General features: G+C 43.3%; 1 protein-coding gene across 1 annotated transcript in view; it reads left to right on the forward strand.

Moving 5' to 3' along the window:
• The window catches only part of TM4SF4 (transmembrane 4 L six family member 4), a 25,154-nt gene extending 16,694 nt beyond the window's left edge, over window positions 1-8,460 (forward strand). The window contains exons 4-5 of the mRNA XM_038571188.1: window positions 3,395-3,584; window positions 7,872-8,460. Of these exons, the coding sequence (XP_038427116.1) occupies window positions 3,395-3,584; window positions 7,872-7,889 (208 nt within the window). The 3' untranslated portion in view covers window positions 7,890-8,460. The remainder of the gene's footprint in view (window positions 1-3,394; window positions 3,585-7,871) is intronic.
• Window positions 8,461-19,337: the final 10,877 nt, after the last annotated feature.

Below are 19,337 nucleotides of genomic sequence, written 5' to 3' on the forward strand. Positions count from 1 at the left end.
ACACGGGATTGCACCCTCGCTTTCCAGCTTTCCCGAAGCAGGAAACACTCAGGGAGGTTAAGAAGCTTTGCTCTTGGCCTGATGGGCCTTAGGGACCAGTCGGAGTCCGGTCACACCTCTGCTACGTCCCAGTGGTGTGATCTTCGACGATGCATTAACCTCTGGGCTCTTCCTCTGTCCAGTGGGGGTGACAGCAAGCTCTGCCTCATAGCTCCAGGGAAGAATGAAAGACCCGAGGTACAGAAAGCACTTGGCACAACTACTGCCACATGCTGTTTGCTAACCATTCCGCCATAGGATTCATTTTTATAACTCATTACTGTGAACGGAATTCATCATTATGCATTAGAACGTTCGGAAATGTTCCGCTTTTATTATGATTTTGTGCTTTAATTCCTCTTTTTCAACCAGCCCGGTGAAGGTTCAAAGAGAACATTCTCTTTACCGTGCTACGGGTGAACCTTAACTGGCATGCAATTGTAACTATATTGTGTAAATCACATCTCATCAATAAACCATATTTCAAATCTACCAAAGGGATATCATCGCTCAAACAGACGAGATTTGTGTAATGATTAAGAATATTGGCTGTGGAGTCAGGCAGACCCAAGATTAAATCCGGGCACTTCCATTTACTAGCCTCAAGCTCTTAATCTGTGTGTGTGTCCGTTTTTTCCGTGATTGTTCCGTGAGGCTATTCCATGCCAAGCATCGTTCCAATAAGATAGCCTCTCCTTGCAGGATTGGGAAAGAGGATGTGCAGCAGGTAGGCCAGGGCCCAGTGCACAGCCGGGACCAGGACACCACAGCTGCTGGTAGTGACTGACACGCCCAGTGCTAGAACTGGGGACAGACTTGGGAGGCTGGGCTGGGCTGGTGTGTGCAGTCATGAAAAGAAGACAGGCAAATGGACAGACAATGACAGCTCAGGGTCCTAGGGGCTCTGCTCCAGAGGAAACAGAGGGTGCTGAGAGCCACAGGAGGACCACCAAAGCCAGCTGAGAGCAGGGAGGGGACAGCAGGGAGTCCGTTCTGGAGGACACGGCCCCTGAGTGAGCCAGGCAGAGCATTGAGGCCCCCCCTTTCCTTGCCTCGGCTGCCTTGGTTGCTTGCAAGGGAGTTTCAGGAGATCCATGGCTTTCCATCCAGGTGTGGATAGGATGGCAGCAGGTCAGGTGGAAATGTCTTTCCCAATATCGAGATGCTTGCAAACTCCAGTTGGGTGGCTTTAAACTTGCCTCCACTCTCCTTGCTTCACAGAAGGTGGAAGCAGGATTAGCTCTTGGGGCGGTGAAACATTAGGGTCCCCCCTCCCCTGGGGTTGGAGAGTCGCACACAGCAATCATTGCCAGCATCCCAGAGTCTCGGGCCTGAGTCTGGGAGGAGAGTAGAAGGGTCTGGAATGGGTATTCGTGGTGGTTCGTGAGCGGTGAAGCAGCAGCAGGAGTGGGACTGAGAGGATGTCTCCAAGGTACCCAAACTCCAAGGCACCCTGGCTTCCAAGAGCCCCGAGAGCGCTTTTCCAACCTCGCCACCAGGGGCCGCTGTCGTCCCATCTCTGCAGAGACTGTCGCCGAGCGAAAGGACCCGGGCTGGCCAATGACTTCATCTCAGAATCTTTTCTTTTATAAAACGTGCCCGGAAAATATTGTGCCTTTGTGACGTTCTATGATCAAGTTTAAAAGTTGCAAAGACAGCAAGGACCGCGTAGAAAAATGCAGACCAGAGAGATGAGTTTTCAAAAACAATCGAGTAATTAAAAAAAAAAAGGGAAGTTGCATCCAATACAGAAGGTGTGTTACCTTCACGAGGCTTCACAATTGTGAGGTTGTTCTCAGCCCATTTTATAAATGATGAGCTGATGCTAAGACTTGTAGGAGGAATGCACAGCTAGTGAGAGGAACGCTTGCACTCAAAGCCAGGCCCAACTGAATCCGCAATACCAGGCTCTTTCCTTTAGACCACACTGCTCAGGTCAAGCACAATAATAAAAGTGCTAGTGTTTATTGAGCACTTACTACATGCTACACACTGCTCCAAGCACTGAACCAGTATTAATTCATGTAACTGTCACAGCAACCCTACGATTTGATGTCATTCCCACTTTACAGATAAGCACGCAAGTCACACGGCTGATGAGCAGCTATTGAAACTGTGCGATTACGGAAAAGTGAATCAATGCTACAAACAATGCAATGTTTTCTTTTTAAATCAAGAGCAACATGCTCCTTCTTTCCTTTGTTCCTTCTGTTCCACTAAACTCCAGGGTATCTTCCATCATTCCAAAGACTTTTGAAAATCTTAATACAGAGCGTATTTAAAAACGAGTACTGATGCACTGGAGAATTTGTCAGAAACGGGAGTCATCAAAAAGATCTGGAAACAATAAGGTAGATGTTATTTTAGTAGCCAGGTGGAGTTTCCCACTAAGCCCCCGAAAACGATAGAGGGTACATAAAGGAAGAGGGAGACACCGATTTGTAGCTCTAAGAATGTGAGAAGAAATTATAATAATCCACATTGACCTACTTTACCCTTGTTTGTGTCTTAATATACTTCACAGTTCTCCTTCAAGACGCAACGCCTTTTATATTGTAGTGAACCCCTAATGTATATATCTTATGAATATAGTGCGGTTTCTCCTCTTTCAAAGTTTTACAAACTGTGTATTTAGGCAGCAGATTATTTTTTCCTTTTTAAAGGAAGGGATAAAGGATTTTGAAGGAAGCCATTAAATCCTTCTGTCTGTTAACAGATTCACAATTTGGCTAGAATTAGGCCTTAAACAACTAAGCTCTTCTCTTTAGCCATGGGACATGATTATACTTTACATGGCTTCAGATGGCCACTAGACTTGAAAGTTTGTTAAAAGTCCAAGTGGTCCCTCCCAGTGGGGACGATAATGACCGGGAACACTGGTGAGAGTCTATTCCTGGGGTGCCTTCCTTTTCCTGGCCCCATGATAGATACTGGATTTACCTATCCTTTTGGCCAGCTCACAAAAATCACTCGTCAAAAGTAAAAAATAAAAAATCACTCTGTCACTTAGTAGCTATGTGGCCTAGGGGCAAGTTGCTTAACCTCTCTGTGCCCCTATGTCCTTATTTGTGATATGGAAGAAACGAACCATAAGGTCACTCTGAGAAAGAAAAAAAAGAAAGTGGGTACGTGTACAGTGTCGAGAACAGGGTCTGGCTGGTACATAGTATAGACTTAATAAAAAAGTTAGGTGTTGTTTTTAAAATTGTTATTATGGGATATTTTTCCTGTGGAGCTTATATTTGGGAGGGACAGTATGGCAAAAGAAAAATGATGGTGGTGTCTCTCTAGCCCGGGGTACTGCACACAGTCTACCAATGTCTCCTTCTTCCTCCATGCCCCCCCCCCGCCCCAGGGATTACCTCAATGATGAGGCCTTATGGAGCAAGTGCCTCAAGCCTGAGGATGTGGTGCCCTGGAATCTGACCCTCTTCTCCATCCTGCTGGTCGTAGGAGCGATCCAGATGCTTCTCTGTGTCATCCAGGTGGTCAATGGCCTCCTGGGGACCCTGTGTGGAGACTGTCAATGCTGCGGCTGCTGTGGGGTAAGTTGAGGTCCTGGTGCCTTCTTCTCACCGTGCAGGAGGCTAGGGCAGGCCACCAGCGCCGCTGCAGAGGGTGGACAGGGTGGCAGCTGCAGAAACCCAGCCGGAGAGGCCAGGGAGCCCTCTCCATGGGCTCAGGGGAACCGTGACATCGTGTGGCCAAGAACCTGGTTCTGCTGTCCGTGCACGTTGACGTACATGAGGTGCACAGGGTGAGGTGAGGTTGACAGACTTTTCAGTCTGACACCCATAGGACCACAGTCCTGGAAGCAGAGGGCTCCAAATACTTGTAGGAGTTTACAATAATGTTTGTTACTATTTATATGAAGATCCCCAGGAATTGGGCATTTGTCATATGCACGGATTGACCACAATAACACGTCATGGTCCCGCCCCAAATGTTCTCATTATTCCCTAATAGATCTAGACAGTGGGTTAAAGTTGCCAAGAATTGGGTGCCTGGGTGGCTCAGTAAGTTAAGCACCTGCCTCAGGCAGTTAAGCACCTGCCTCAGGCAGTTAAGCACCTGCTCAGTAAGTTAAGCACCTGCCTCAGGGTCCTGGGACCAAGCCCTGTGGGCTCCCTGCTCAGTGGGGAGTCTGCTTCTCCCTCTCCTTCTGCCTCTGCCCTCCCCCCACTCCTGTGCTCTCTCTCTCTCTCTCTCTCTCTCTGCTCTCTTTTTCTCTCAAATAAACAAATAAATTCATAAGTAAATAAATAAATAGTTGCCAAGAAATATGTGGAACATATGTCAGAGCATGGCCTTCTCCCTGGAAAAGAATGGAACATACCAATGCAAAGCCTATATTTTGACGAGATCTCTGATACAGAAGAGAGAAATGGTTCTTAAATGGGGGGAAGAGGAGGGCATAAAAGGAAATTACTGAGGATTTAGTCTCCAAACATGATTGTAAATTATCAGTAGTACAAAAAAACAAAAATATACCTATGGACACTAAGACAGGATGATTATTTCAACTAGTGACCAGACCAGATTGGGCAATTGTTCAAACACACATGGAAATAGTTAAAAACACAAACTGTTGTATGAGGAAAAAATTAAACAGAACTTGAGAATTCCATAAGGAAGAACTATGCAAATAAATATGAATTGTGGTCTATCTACTTAATATGACATCATGTCCCAATTTTAAATGATTCTAATCCTTTTCTCTGATTTTTTTAAAGCATTTTGTTTATTTATTCATAGAAACACAGAGAAAGAGGCAGAGACAGAAGCAGGCCCCACGCAGGGAGCCCAATGCAGGACTCGATCCCAGGACTCCAGGATCATGCCCTGGGCCAAAGGCAGGCACTCAACCGCTGAGCCACCCAGGGATCCCTTTTTCTCTGAATTTCTAACAAGCATTATATGTAGACAGGTCAAAAACTATGTGAGAAATATACAGGAGAGTTCAATGGGAAGCCTGTGTCCTGCCCAGGACAGCTATCCACCCAGCTGCCCCAGTCTCTACCTAGTTTCTTCTATATCCATTCAGGGTTACTTTGTTATTATTTTTATTCTTCTTACCTTAAAATTATTTTTAAAACTGAGAACACCTGGGTGTAACCTGGTCAGTTAATCATCTGCCTTTGGCTAAAATCATGATCCAGGGTCCTGGGGTCGAGCCTGCTTCTCCCTCTCCCTCTGCTGCTCTCCCTGCTTGTGCTCTCTGTCTCTCTGTCTCTCTCTCTCAAACAAGTAAATAAAATCTTTTAAAAAAATGTTTAAAACTGTAATAATACTGAAAATGCTTATGAGATAGTGTTACTTAAAAAGAGCAAGGTAAGTCATAGGGGTGCCTGCGTGGCTCATTTGGAAGAACATGTGATGCTTGATCTCTGGGTTGTAGGTTCAAGACCCACTTCGGGTATAGAAATTACTTAAAAATAAAATCTTATAAAAAGATAAAAATCAAAAAGGCAAGATACAAAAGAAGTAGACAGAATAAATAAGAATGTATATAAGAAAAAACAAATACTATGAATTAAAAAAAAAAGACCTAAAGGAAATCCAACTCAAATGCTAAATGATCAGTAAGGAGACTTTGACTTTTTTCTTTCCTTCTAGCTTATATTATTCAAAAAAGTTTAAAAATCATGAATTTTAAAATATACAAAATATAAACAAAAAGGTCCCCCAAATCAATTATAAAATGCATCTATTACAAATAAGTTTTATTGACTATTGGATTTTTTGTTCTATAAATTTTCCCCCCAAAGATGTATTTATTTATTTTAGAAAGAGAGTGAGGGGGGTAGGGGTGCAGAGGGAGAGAGAACCTCAAGCAGACTCCCACCTGAGCACGGAAGCCTGGCTTGGGGCTCCATCTCATGACCCTGAGGTCATGCCCTGAGCTAAAAACCAAGAGTCGGACACTTAACCAAGCCACCTTATGCTATAAGTTTTCAGTTCTATCGTGTTGTGTTTTAATGTTTTGGTCCTTAAACACAAATGAGAAGAAGAGAAAACCACGGGTCAGCAATCCATCAAAATTATTTTTATGATAGCGGTTAAGAATATTGAGCATCTAAATCTTGTAATTCGTCCAAAATGAATTCATGCTTGCTAAATCAGCTCATTTCAAACACTTCCATTATTTCTTTTTCTGCTTATGCAGAAGAGAATCATATATTTGATTAGGAAACAAATTTTCATTGCAGGATATAGTAGAAATATAGCTGCCCTTTGACTAGAAGGATTATCTATAAATTTTAAAACATACCCATAGATGCCAGTACGTAGACTCTTTTCAGTGAGTGTCATCTATACAGATACTGTATTTCAGCAATTTTAATAAATAAATCATTTGATAGTCAAAAGTTAGGACTCCACAGTCTTCAATACACACATGCAAACTAGAGAATCAGAGGGTGAATATACTTCCTGAGTCCGTCCTTCCTTCCTTCCTTCCTTTTCTTCTTCCTCCCTCCTTCCCTTTCTTTCTTCCTTCTCCAACTTTTTATTTAGGAAACTTCAAATCTACATAAAATTAAAGGAACGGTACAAGGAACACCTATATATTTTCACCTAGATCCACAAACTGTTCATATTTGCTCGCTCCCTCTTTCTGAATCACTGGAAGGTAATGTGCAGACACAATCAGGAAGCTTCACTACCAGATACTTCAGTGCACACGAGAGCTGCATTTTTTTAACAATCGGTCTGCTGAGAATTCCTTTCTTGCTGGCAGCTTGCCCCTCATACAGCTGGTCAGCATCCCCCCGCCCCAGTGGGGGTGGGGGGACCCGGTGGGGGGACTCGGGCTCGCAGCCCAGTTCCACAGCCTCCTAGCTGAGTGGCCCCAGCAAGCTTCCTCACTTCTCCAGTCGTAGTTACCACGTCTGCCTCTTGCAGACCTTTTACAGAGTGTGCAGATCCATTGCATTCAAGCAGAAAGTATTTATTGAGAGATTCCTGAGCCTGGCACAGTCCTTACATGAGGTAATAGATGGAAACGTGCCTTAAATACAAACTATGAGACCTGGGTTGAATGCCAGCTGCGCAGTCTTGGCAAAGTCAGTTGCACGCAACTGTTTCTTTGTCTGCAAAATGTGGTTATTAAACCTATTTCCTAAGGTTGCTGAGGGTCTAACATGGGGTGATAAATATGTATGCATATCAACAATTAGAAGGCTCAGCACATTGTACTGATTGTTATTTGCTAAGATATAAACATTGGTGCAGCTTTAAGGAAAGGAGCACAGTGTCCGGGTTCAGCCTCCCTGGGCTCAGATCCTGACTCCTCTACTTACCAGTCAGTGACTTTGCATACACCACTTGAGCTCTCTGTGCTTCTTATCAAATAGTTGTTTTTTTTTTTTTATAATAAATGATATGGGGCACCTGGGTGGCTCAGTGGCTTCAGCATCTGCCTTCAGCTGAGGTCATGATCTCAGGGTTCCTGGGATGGAGTCGTACATCGGGCTCCTTGCTCAGTGGGGAACCTGCTTCTCCCTCTCCCCTGCTTGTGGTTGCTCTCTCTTCCTCTCTCTCAAATAAATACACAAAAATCTTTAAACAAATAATAATAAATTATGCAAAATAAAATGAAGCCTCAACTCCTGTAAGCTAAACACAGGTAAATGACAGATGAAAGCTCTGAAATAGTCAAAAAGGTATTGAAAATGTTCAACCGGTAACCAATATGAGGCAGGAGTAATCAAGAAGGGGGGTGATGGGGATGGGGAAGGGGAGAGAAGAAAGCAAAAAAAAAAAAAAAACAAACAAAAAAACCAAAAACACAAAAAAAGAATAATTTCATAATTAATTTTTCTGTCTTCTAGGGAGATGGACCAGTTTAAATCCCGTTGAGGAGCTGCTCTAACTGGACGGTGTATGGGACACTACATTAGACTTCTTCCTGGGGTTGGCAATTCCTACCTGCTTCCTAACTAACAAAGCTTAGGGACAGCAGAGTTATTCCTTCTACTTTCCAAGCAGCTTAGCTCAACTCAGATTTTTATGCTTTTTTCAAATGAAAAATAGTTTGGTCATGGAAGTTAGGTTTCTTTATCTTTCAGATTCCCTTCCTTCCAGAATTGAAGAATAGGTTCAGAGCAAATTGTTCGTAATTTGTTTTCAGTGAAAAGTGTGTAAGGTCACACCTACTGCCACACCACTTCTTTGTATATAGAGATGTTCATATCTTTGGAAGTTTTACATAATTCAACGGAGGAAAGCGTATTAAAAATGAGAAACTACGACCTGTTTTGGTTTTCAAGGTTTATGAGAAACATAGAATGACTGATGTATTATAAATAATTTTACTTGGTGTCTTTGGGCTGATATATTTGAGGTACCTGTGACTAGTCTTTTGAGCCTGCTTATATTTGTAAGGTTTTCTTGTGTATATTAAATTAAAATCATAATTTAGAGGTGATATAATAAAGATTGTGTGTGTTTGGGAGGGAAAGGAAAAGACTGAACAAATGCCGCATTTTTTTCATCTTTTCTACAAACGGCTTGATGAAACAAAAAACAACGTTTTAGAAAAGTTGCCTTGGGTAATAATTTTTGTCAGCACAGGACCAGGGTTAAGGTAATATTATTATTATATTATTAATTCTCTGTGTTATATGAAGACATTAACTTTGGTTTTATGAGTCAGGCACTAATTAGGAGTCAAATCCATTCTGTTGACGTGAGTTCAAACCCCAGCTCCACCACATACCAGTGTGGAGATCCTGTACCAGTTACTTTTTCGAAGTCTCTGTTTCCCCATCTGCAAAAGCACTGCTGAACGGCAACCCATCATCCAAGAAATTTTGAAGTTCCCCATAGTGAAACAAGGAAGCGTGTAGGATTGTCCGCATGACTAAGGTGCACAAAAGGGTCTCAGAAGAGGTACACGCCAGAGAGCCTCACTTCTGTGCCTGCTAAGCGGATGGGCTGCACCATGTAGGTTATGCACACTGAGAAAATGTTTCTCACAGTCATCAGTAAAGTAATTAATGATCACCTACTGAGTACGGGCCATGGGGCCTGGGCACTGAAGGCTGGAGGTTACACGCTGTCATGTTTGCCCACTACAGCGAGAAGTCAGATCAGAGACCACATCTGGCACTTAATGGGCAGAAGGAAGAAAGGCAAGCAGATAGGCACTTAAGATCCCGCCACCCAACCCCATCCCCCCCCCTCACACACACACACACACACACACACACACAGTTTCAAGTCAGTGCTGAATGCTGATTCTCAAACATGGTCATCAGAATCACCTTAAAATTGTCCTAAAATTATGATTCCTGAGCCCCAACCTAGACCTACTGCATCTGAAAATCCAGGCATAAGGCATAAAAGCCTGTCTTGTTACCTCGTTTTAAAAGCCTTCCAGAAGATGCTAAAAACCAGCCAGTTTGAGCAACCATTGACCTAGACTACGGACTGACAGACTAACAGGCACCAAGGATAAAAAGTGAGTCAGACCCCATTATAGCCCATAGGGATCTCACACTCTACTGATTAATATTAATCAATATGATGTATTACAAACTAAATCCTAGAAGGTGACACAGGCACTGATATGCCAGAGGCTCAGAGACATCAGGCCACTAGAACTGATTCACCTACGTTCTCTGATAAGCAAATAAGGATGTAGATAAGAAGCATCAATTCCTTACTCAGGGGTTTTCATTGATTCAGAACTTTAAAAATGGAGAAATTATACTCATCATCAAACCTAGTCTCATTATTATATAGATGAGGAATTAAAACAATTCTTTGACAAGTTTTCACACAAAAGGCCATTTTTCAAATCCAATTACCGTAAAATTAAAGGCAATACCTTACCATGGATTAGAAGACTTAAAAAGAAGAGACAGGAAACAAAAGGTAAAGATGTATGGGCCCCTCCCTTGGTTGATGCTCCTGTACACACACACACACACACACACACACACACACACACGTTTGGTCATAAGACTGTCTAGAAACTTCTCTGCTGGGAGTTGCCGACTTTGTGTTGAGTTCACAAATACATGACTTATTTCTTTGGACTTTAGACTACAAATTCAAAGACAGTATCTGATTCAAGTCTGCACCTCCAGTGCTTCATAGGGGATCTAGCACACAGTAGGCGATCAATAAATGTGTTGTGTCAGTAGAGGGGAGATATATATAAAATCTCACAAGGATTTGCCCTCTGTAATTGTGGGAGCTAGCTAGCCGTCTCTGAAAGTGCATGGTCTTTGTGTCTGAGGCTGTAGCCTGAGGTCCACAGGACAGGCCGGCAGGAAGAGATGAATGCAGAGCGTGAGAGAGCAAGAACACGTTGAAACCCACACGAGCTGAAGCCCAGGAGGATGGACCGAATCCGTGTCAGTTCCTGCTGCCTCTGCCTTTGGTGGCACGGGTGTCCTGCAGAAGCTGGGGCCTTTCGTCACGGAGCTAAACACACTCTACCTACCCCAACGGTCAGGGAGGAGGTTCTGCCGAAGGTTGTTGGGCAATTGTAGGGCCCAGATGCTGCCTTGTGTCAATGAGATGAGTGTGTATGAGCTACAAAACGTCGCTGCCTCCCTTCTGTCCCCCAAAGCTTGCGAGAGTTGTTCTTGCGGGCTGCCCTAACAGGAAACACAGAAAAACAGACTTTGGCAAATGTAGTTTGGCTTAGCCAAGTTGACACATTACACAGCCACCAACTCCAGCTTGGAGAAAGGAATGGTTTTTGCGATTTCTTGTGTGCGTACATGTACTGCTTTAGTGTCGATCAGGGTTTCTCAGCTTCTTCTACACAATTGACATTTGGTACCAGATAATCCTTTATCTAGGTGGGGAGAGCGGCCCTGGGCCCTAAAGGAGGTTGAGCAGCTTCCCTGACCTCTACTTAGGAGATGCAACCTTTTCTTCTCAGTTTTGACAACCAAAAATATCTCCAGATAGGGCCAGATATCCCCTTGGGGGACAAACTCACCCATAGTTGAGAATCACTGGCCTGATCATGTCCTGCTTGCGGAGAAGAACCATTAGTTCTTTTTCCTGGAAGCCAACATGGTGTTTTGCATGTAGAAAGTACTTAGTAATTGTTGGGTGAATGCACACATATGTGCATAAACAAATATTTGTCTATCACCAAAATGACATACATATATTTAAAAGAAGGTGCTCTGCTCCTTAAATGTTTGAGTTCTGACCTCAGAGCACTGCCTTGCTTGGTCTAAATACTCTCTCAGATGATCTTCACCGCTACGGTTTTAATGACTATGTTCATGACTCCTGTATCTTTATCTCCAGCCCAGACCACTGCCCTGCCTGCTAAATATCTGTTTTGGGTGTGGGTTTTTTGTTTTTTGTTTTTTTTTTTTTTAAGATCGTATTTATTTATTTGAGAGAGAGAGAGAAAGAGCACACAAGCAGGAGGAGGAGCAGAGGGGAAAGGAGAGGGAGAAGCAGACTCTGCACTGACTGCGGAGCCCTGTGCAGGGCTCGATTTCAAGACCCTGAGATCATGACCTGAGCCCAAACCAAAAGTCCAGAGACTTAACCGACTGAGCCACCCAGGCACCCCTAAATATCTGTTTTGGAATGTTTCACTGGCATCTCAAAGCAACAATTCTGGGCTGAACTCTTCCAGTCCTGGCTCTCCTGAAACCCTGGTCTCAGCTGCATTGAGCAGACACAGAAGTACGAGAATGATGCTAGATGACTATCCTAACCACAGAACCTACGCACCCCTACCCTTTCACGGGGTTTCTTTCTTTCTTTCTTTCTTTCTTTCTTTCTTTCTTTCTTTCTTTCTTTCTTTCTTTCTTCTTTCTTTCTTTCTTTCTTTCTTTCTTTCTTTCTTTCTTTCTTTCTTTCTTTCTTTTTCTTTCTTTAAGATTTTACTTATTTATTCATGAAAGACACACAGAGAGAGGCAGAGACATAGGCAGAGGGAGAAGCAGATCACAGAACCCCAGGATCATGCCCTGAGCCGAAGGCAGATATCTGCTCAACCACTGAGCCACCCTGGTGGCCCATTTCAGGGGCCTTTGTCACCCAACCCCCTGCAGACCCAGCATTGCTCTGCCCCGGAACCTGGGGATCCTTGTCTTTGGCCCCACACGCTCTTTCAGACCCTGTTCTTGCCTATGTTGTTCTGTGCACATGAGAATGCTCATTCTCTCTCGTGCATCAGGGCAAACCTTCTTCTTCCAGACTCCTTTCAGGGTTCATCTCGCCCAGGTTCTTCTTTCTCAACAGTTCCCCCTGTTAATTGATAGCCCCTTCCCCAGCCACATTCTCCCAAGGCATCCTGTCTATGTCTGAATGGCTGCCCTTCCCTGTTATATCCTTCTTTCCCTCTGGACTGAGAACCCCTTGAGCTCTGAAACTCCATCTCATCGAAGTTCAGACCTCTCCCCACCCCTGGGCCCGGAACATAGTAGATGTGCACTGGATGGATGCTAGCTAGCATTGTCGCAGAGGTGTGACTGAATGATTCTGCTCAGAACAAAGAAAAAGCTACTCTCCAGCATTTGAAGAATCAAGCATTTGTAATAAAAAGAAAATAACCCCAGCACTTATGGGTAATGCCCAGAAACCTGGGTTAAGTGATAATACATGCAGGATTTCACTTGGTCCTCAAAACAACAGACCAGGTGCTCACAACTGGCCATGCCTCACATGCTGCTTTGTCTTCCCCAAACTTCAGGGAGGCTTCTCTCCTCCCCACAGGCCCCTGACCTCTGCTTGCCCCCAAGCCTAAGCAAGCACTAAAGTGTCCCTTTATTAGCTTATCCGGGGAATCGGCTGACCACAGGGAGACACATTTCCTGTCAGACCCCGGCGAGCATGCCATGTGCTTGCCCAACTTCCCACCGCTGCCAAGGTCTGCTTACTCCAGCCTGTAAAAGAAAAGCCTTTTCTGTTTGTTTTTGAGAGGCCTGCAGATTCCTGAGATTGGAGATTCTCATGTTGCAATAGTCCTTTTGAATAAAGTTTTTCCTTATCTAAGTCCGCTTTTTTTTTAATCTGACACAACCCTATGATATAGAAACTATGATTCGTTCCTTGCATGTAAGAGGAAAACGAGCCTTAGAAAAAATAAACTTTCCCAGGGCCCCATAAACAGAAATAGGGTAAGAGTCGCACTCCCTGCTACTCTGCTACAAATCTCACTGATTCTGCTAACAGCATCCAGGAAGGGAAGCTTCGTTATGCTAATTTCAAGCTCCTATGTAGCCCTAAAATTACTAAAATTTTGTTATTTTTTTAAAATGTCCCAATTAAAAAAAAAAAAAAAAAAAAAAAAAAAAAAAAAAAAATAAAATGTCCCAATTAAAAAAATTGTTTTTAAATAATAAAAGTAAAATAAAATGTCCCAGTTTATCCTGTTTGTTCATTCAGGCTAACCTGAATGAACAAAAATGATCAATTAAAATGTCATGAGCAAAATCAGCATTTTCATATAATCTTTCAAAGTACCTATAGGAAGACAATCTTCTGGGTGGAAGAAGCTGGAATGCAGGGGCAGATTTCTATAATCCTTGGGGTTAAAAAACGAAGAGGAAAGAAAAGCAGGGTCCTAAGCTCTCTGCCTCCCATGCAGCAGCAAGGCCCCCCCCACTGGGCCTCCACCAGTCACTCCACCCCCCACCACTGGCTCACCAGTGCCACCATCCCATGGGGAGCTTACAGGGGCAGAGCATGAGATCTAATGTGGAAATCCGTCTTGACATGCCTCAAACCCCTTTTAGCAGTCACAACCCATGGGGTGGTTGAGCTATTATCATCATCACCCTTATGGAGAAGTAAAGAAACTGAGGCATGAGGAGCTTGAGCAAGAAGCCTAAGGTCACAGAATGAGTCAGTGACAGAGCTGGCTTCAAACCCAGGATTCCTGGCTCCAGGGCCTGAGCCTCCCCTCCCAGTGCAGGGCACACTCCCCTGCCTCACCCCCCACACCTCCGCAGAAAGGCTGTGTTGTGGCACTTCAACTCTGCTGCTTTCCACTGGCCTGACAGGGCTCTGGCTCCTTCCTAAGAAAGCTTAATAGGGACACCTGGGTGGCTCAGTGGTTGAGCATCTGCCTTCGGCTCAGGGTGTGATCCTGGAGTCTGGGATCAGAGTCCTTGCATCAGGCTCCCCACAGGGAGCCTGCTTCTCCCTCTGCCTGTGTCTCTGCCTTTCTCTCTCTCTCTGTGTCTCATGAATAAATAAAATCTTAAAAAAAAAAACAAAACTGATAAACCAAGTGCAAAGAAAACCAATGGCAAATGTTGAGCCAAAGGAGGAAAAACCACTGGACGCGGATGTCAATGATCTGTAGCTGAAAATAGCATTATCTAGGCTACTTTTAAATATGTGTATCTTTGATGACCAGGCTTCTTCAGGAGTATTTTAGGCTTGCTATTTCTGTGTGTGGCACTTCCTGGGACAGGGGAAGAAGGAGAACCAGGATGCTAGATACTCAGTAACTGCAGCATGGAAAATCTTCTTAGTGTCCTCCCCTGTAAATGAAAGTGATGAGTCAGGCTGTGGCTAAGTTCTTCTCTAGGGCTGTCATGCTCTTGCTGGGGATCGTCAGAAGGAGCCTGAATTATTAACATCTTGGTCCACAGAGCTTAGCTCCTTTGGAGAGCTTTCAAAAATCCCAATGTCCAGGCCCTATCTCCAGAGACACTGATTTCATTAAAGGAGATTGGAACCCAGGCAGCATGGGTGCTTTACAAAAAATTAAAATTAAAATTAAATCACCAGGTGATTTTAATAAGGAGGCTGGTTTGAGAACCTCTGCTCTGGAGTGTTCTCAAACTTGAGTATTCATCAAAAATACCTGGAGGGCTTATTCCCACCCCAAAGTTTCTGATTCAGTAGACTTGGGCGTGGGGCATTTCAAATAAGTTCCCAGGAAATGCTGATGCGGCTGGCTCAGAGTCCGCATGTTGAGAACTCCAAAAGTTTCCACACCCTCTGAAATGGTGTATATATAGTCAGATGAGTATTTTTTTTCCCTGCCCTGGAGAGAAAACTCATAGATTTCATTAGGTTCTCAAGGAGACCCATGACCCCAGAAAGGTTAAGAGCCAGAAGTAGAGTCAAATCATTACATTTAAAGCTTTTTGCAGGCAGGGCTTCATAGGAGAGGATTTTGTAACATTTTCAGCTTAATGTAGCCCCAGGTGCATATATGTGTGTTCATGAATTACCAGGGCACCGCTGTGGTGTATGATACCAACACACGGACCAGTCTACACTTGGTTTCCCACCCAGAATTTGTACTTGGGACATCAGTTTGGGGAAAAGAATAATTATGACAACTTTCCTGAAAACCAAATGTGAATTCTGTGGGGAGGTGGAGGGAGCTGCCCAGTGATACTAATGAAACAGAAATAAAACCTCTACAGATAATCATGCTGTTTCATGCCCACTGACGTCGGGGCCATAACCCTGAGAAAATGAGTGTTGTGCCATAACAATCACCCTGAGGATCAGTTAAATAACATTTCATCTGCATGAATTATACTCATCCTCTCATCCAAAACGTGGCGTGGGAAGTTTATAAACTTTAATGTATGTGATTTGTCATCCTTTCAAATTTTCTATTTTTGTGAATGCTTTATGATATACACAATACATAAGAACAGTCATCTGTGCATATAACTTATAAATCAGAAATAAACAGGTAGGGGCAGCCCCGGTGGCACAGCGGTTTAGTGCTGCCTGCAGCCCGGGGTGTGATCCTGGAGACCCCGGATCGAGTCCCACATCGGGCTCCTTGCATGGAGCCTGCTTCTCTCTCTGCCATTCTCTCTCTCTCTCTCTCTCTCTCTCTCTCTGTGTGTGTGTGTGTGTGTCTCATGAATAAATAAAAAAATATTTTTAAAAATAAATAAAATTAAAATAAAATAAACAGGTAAATATACATATACTGGGGCTTCATGATGAAAAGTTTGGAGAGACTCATCAGGTGTGGTGATCATCAAAGGTGAGAGTGAGCCAGAATCACCTGGAAGCTTGCTAAGTAAATGCAAATTCCCAGCCCTCACCCTCCTTCAGATTCAGGAAGTCAAAGAAATTCACATTTTACACTAACATCTTAGTATACTCCGAGGCATGTGATCCACTGACCCCCCCCCCCCCCCCCCCCCCCATGAATCTTCTTCTGAGAATGCCTTAATTTTTCCTGGTGTTTTTTGTTTTTTGGGGTTTTTTGCTCTGTACTAAAAAAAACAAAAAAAAAACCCACTTAATTTTCACCCAAAAGCCACAGATCTTCCTGGCAACATATATACAGGTGAGTGCAGAGAGGGAAACAAAAACAGCACTCACCTGCCTGCCTTTCTACTCCCCCCTCCAGGATAACCCAGCCCTCACCCAGTGCTCCGGAGGGGAGGATTGGGAGAGGGGCTGGTCCCCACGCCCTTGCAGGGCCAGCTGCTACCCTCTAGTGGCGGTTCTGCCCATCAGCTCCCTCAGGGGGCGGCTTCTCAGCAGACACATTTGCCCATCTTTCTAAATATCCCCCCATAAAGAAGTATTTTCCAACGGCCTTATCAATTCAAGACCTGGAAGTGTGAGCCAATAAGTCAACCAAAGATGGCACCATCCAAAGGAGGGGTTGCAGTGTGAAAAACAATATGCTCTCAAACATTTTCATCCATTCAACAACTACCTTGAAAATACTTTTGAACAGACTACCAGGCATCGTTCACGGTGCTAGACGCAAAAGAAACAAAAATCCCTGTTCTTCCAGCACTGATAGGCTAACAGGAGGAGACAATGACGAAGAGAATTACCTCTTACTGTTATACATGGTGGTGAGTGCCAGGAAGAAAAATATGGCCTGGGAAGAAGAAAGGGAGAAGTTCCCCCCAAAGGAGAAAAATGAACATTTATTGACCACCAGCTATTTATTTACTGGGTGTTCTATAGAAGTCAATTGTCTTAATCTTCACCTCTCCTCTTAACTGTACCCTCCTTTTTATTATAATAGCCAATTTTACATGTAAAGAAACCAAAGTTTCAAAACTGTAAGAGACTTGGCTAAGTCCACGGTGTTAATTAATAGTTACATGGCGTGGAACTTCTTAACTGGTCGGAGGAATGAAGCCCCCGGCAAATTTGTAAAGGAGATTGCCCACACATGTCCTTTCTTAATGCTCACACACCCACCTTCTCCAGGACTTGCAATGCTGCGTGGGATGTGCTGGACTTCAACTTTCCCTGTTAGGGCTTTCCTGCTCTCATTCTCTGAAACTCTGATTTTACTCTATGTTAATTCCATAAATGAATTCTCTTCCCAGAGCATTAGGGGATTACTGATTATTAATCGTTTACTAATCATGAAAATTAATTTTCTCCATCCAGAGCCCCATTAGTCACAGCCTCATTACCCAAGTGAGAGACTTGAGTGAGATCTTTTTCTAGGAATAGTCCCTAAATCTCAATGATGGAAATGTCAGAGCCTCTGGTCCAGCAGTGATGAACATGCTTGTTGAAATTATATTACTTTGGGGGATTAGAGTCGTAGTTAAAATGTTACAACTATTGGACTCAAAAAAAAAAAAAGCTATAAGAAAAGAGTGTGTTTTTTGTGGACATGACACAAATCGACCTATCTCCTCGATGTAGAAAATCTGTTCAAACACTAAGGAAGATTATGGAATGGGAGGATTTTAGTGTCATGAGAAAATGAGCATTTTATAGCTAAGGAAAATAATAAATGACACCCAGGAAAGTTAAGTGAATTTCCAGAGAGCACATTTACACTTGACCCTTGAATAGTACAGGTTTGAACTGCATGGGTCCACTTATACATGGTTTTGTTTCTTTTGCTTTTTGTTTTTATAAATGCAGTATAGTACTGTAAATGTGTTTTCCTTATGATTTTCCTTAATACTGTTTTCTTTTCTCTAGCTTACTTCATTGTAAGAACACAGTATAGGGTATATATAACATGTGAAATATGTGTTCATTCACTGTTTTTGCTCTTGGCAATGCTTTCCAGTCAACAGTAGGCTATTAGTAGTTAAGTTTTGGGGGAGTCAAATGTTTTAAACCGATTTTTGACTGCACTAGGGGTTGGCACCCCTAGTCCCATGTGCTGTTCCAGGGTCAAGTATATATCTGTCATTTCTGATGGAGCTGGCCCTAGTGCATGACTTCCAGGACTGAGGTTTTAGGGGAATTTATTCGTTTGCCTTTTGTCTATTCATCCTCATTCTTTGAGGATGTTAAGAAAATAAATGCACTTGAAAAGAAAGAGTCAATATTACAAAGATTTCAATTCTGTTTAAATGACTTTAAAAGTGTCATGGTACCACAATAAACACAGATACACAGAGAAACTCAGAGACTAGCTCCTGGAACACAATGGGTTGTAAAAATATATTGTATTTCTCTTCCATTTTATGCTTCCACACCTTTGTTTACCAGTTCCGGGTCCTAGGATTCTCTGTCCACTGCCATGATCTTGCCTCACCAGCAGGCCCTTTAGTGATCTCTTCCGCTCCGAAACAATGTTGGCATATGCTTGATGCTAAATACATAGTAGTATGTTATCTGCTTGGAGGCAGAGGCTGTGATTTCAATCTCTTCCTATCCTCACAGCACCAAATAGCCCTTGTCCTCAGAGAAGGCCACCAGCTTCTCCAACCCCGGAACAAAGCATTCAAACCCCTTTGAGGGGTTAAATCCATCTATTTTATTTGTTTACTCATGTTCTCCTGCCTCACTGCCTTCCTACACTGTCCTTTCAGGGCCATGGAACTTCTCAGCACTCAAAATTTTGGGCTTTCATATATGCTGTTCCCTGAAATGCCTGGGAAACTCCTTGAAGCTAAGACTGACACTCCATGTCCTTTTTGAGGCTGTTCATTCCTCTTCTTCCTTCCCTACTCTGGGTTCCCATTATTCATTCTATTTCACTATTAAGAAATCCAAACTGAAAATAAAAAGAATACATTATTCTTTGCCCCGTAATATAGGGTCCTGATTAAATATATGGCTCCTGTAGAAAAAGGATTGAGTTTTCTTCATCCTTGTTTTGTCCAGTGCTTATTCAGTACCTTCAAGATGGCAGGGGCTCAGCAAGTACAGTGATGAATGAATGAATGAATGAATGAATGAATGAATGAATGAATGAATGAATTCAATATATATTTGGTGGTTGTTGACTATTACTGACCCTGACAATGTCAGGAGATATCAAAGAAGATCCTAAGAGTCTTATGTTAACACTCTTGGGAGAAACTAAATCTGGCTTAGGACCAGGGGCCTCAGACCTACCTTAACTCTCTCTACTACTGGAAAAACAACTATCTGGA

The sequence above is a fragment of the Canis lupus genome, chromosome 23 (assembly GCF_011100685.1).
Source record: "Canis lupus familiaris isolate Mischka breed German Shepherd chromosome 23, alternate assembly UU_Cfam_GSD_1.0, whole genome shotgun sequence".
Taxonomy (NCBI): domain Eukaryota; kingdom Metazoa; phylum Chordata; class Mammalia; order Carnivora; family Canidae; genus Canis; species Canis lupus.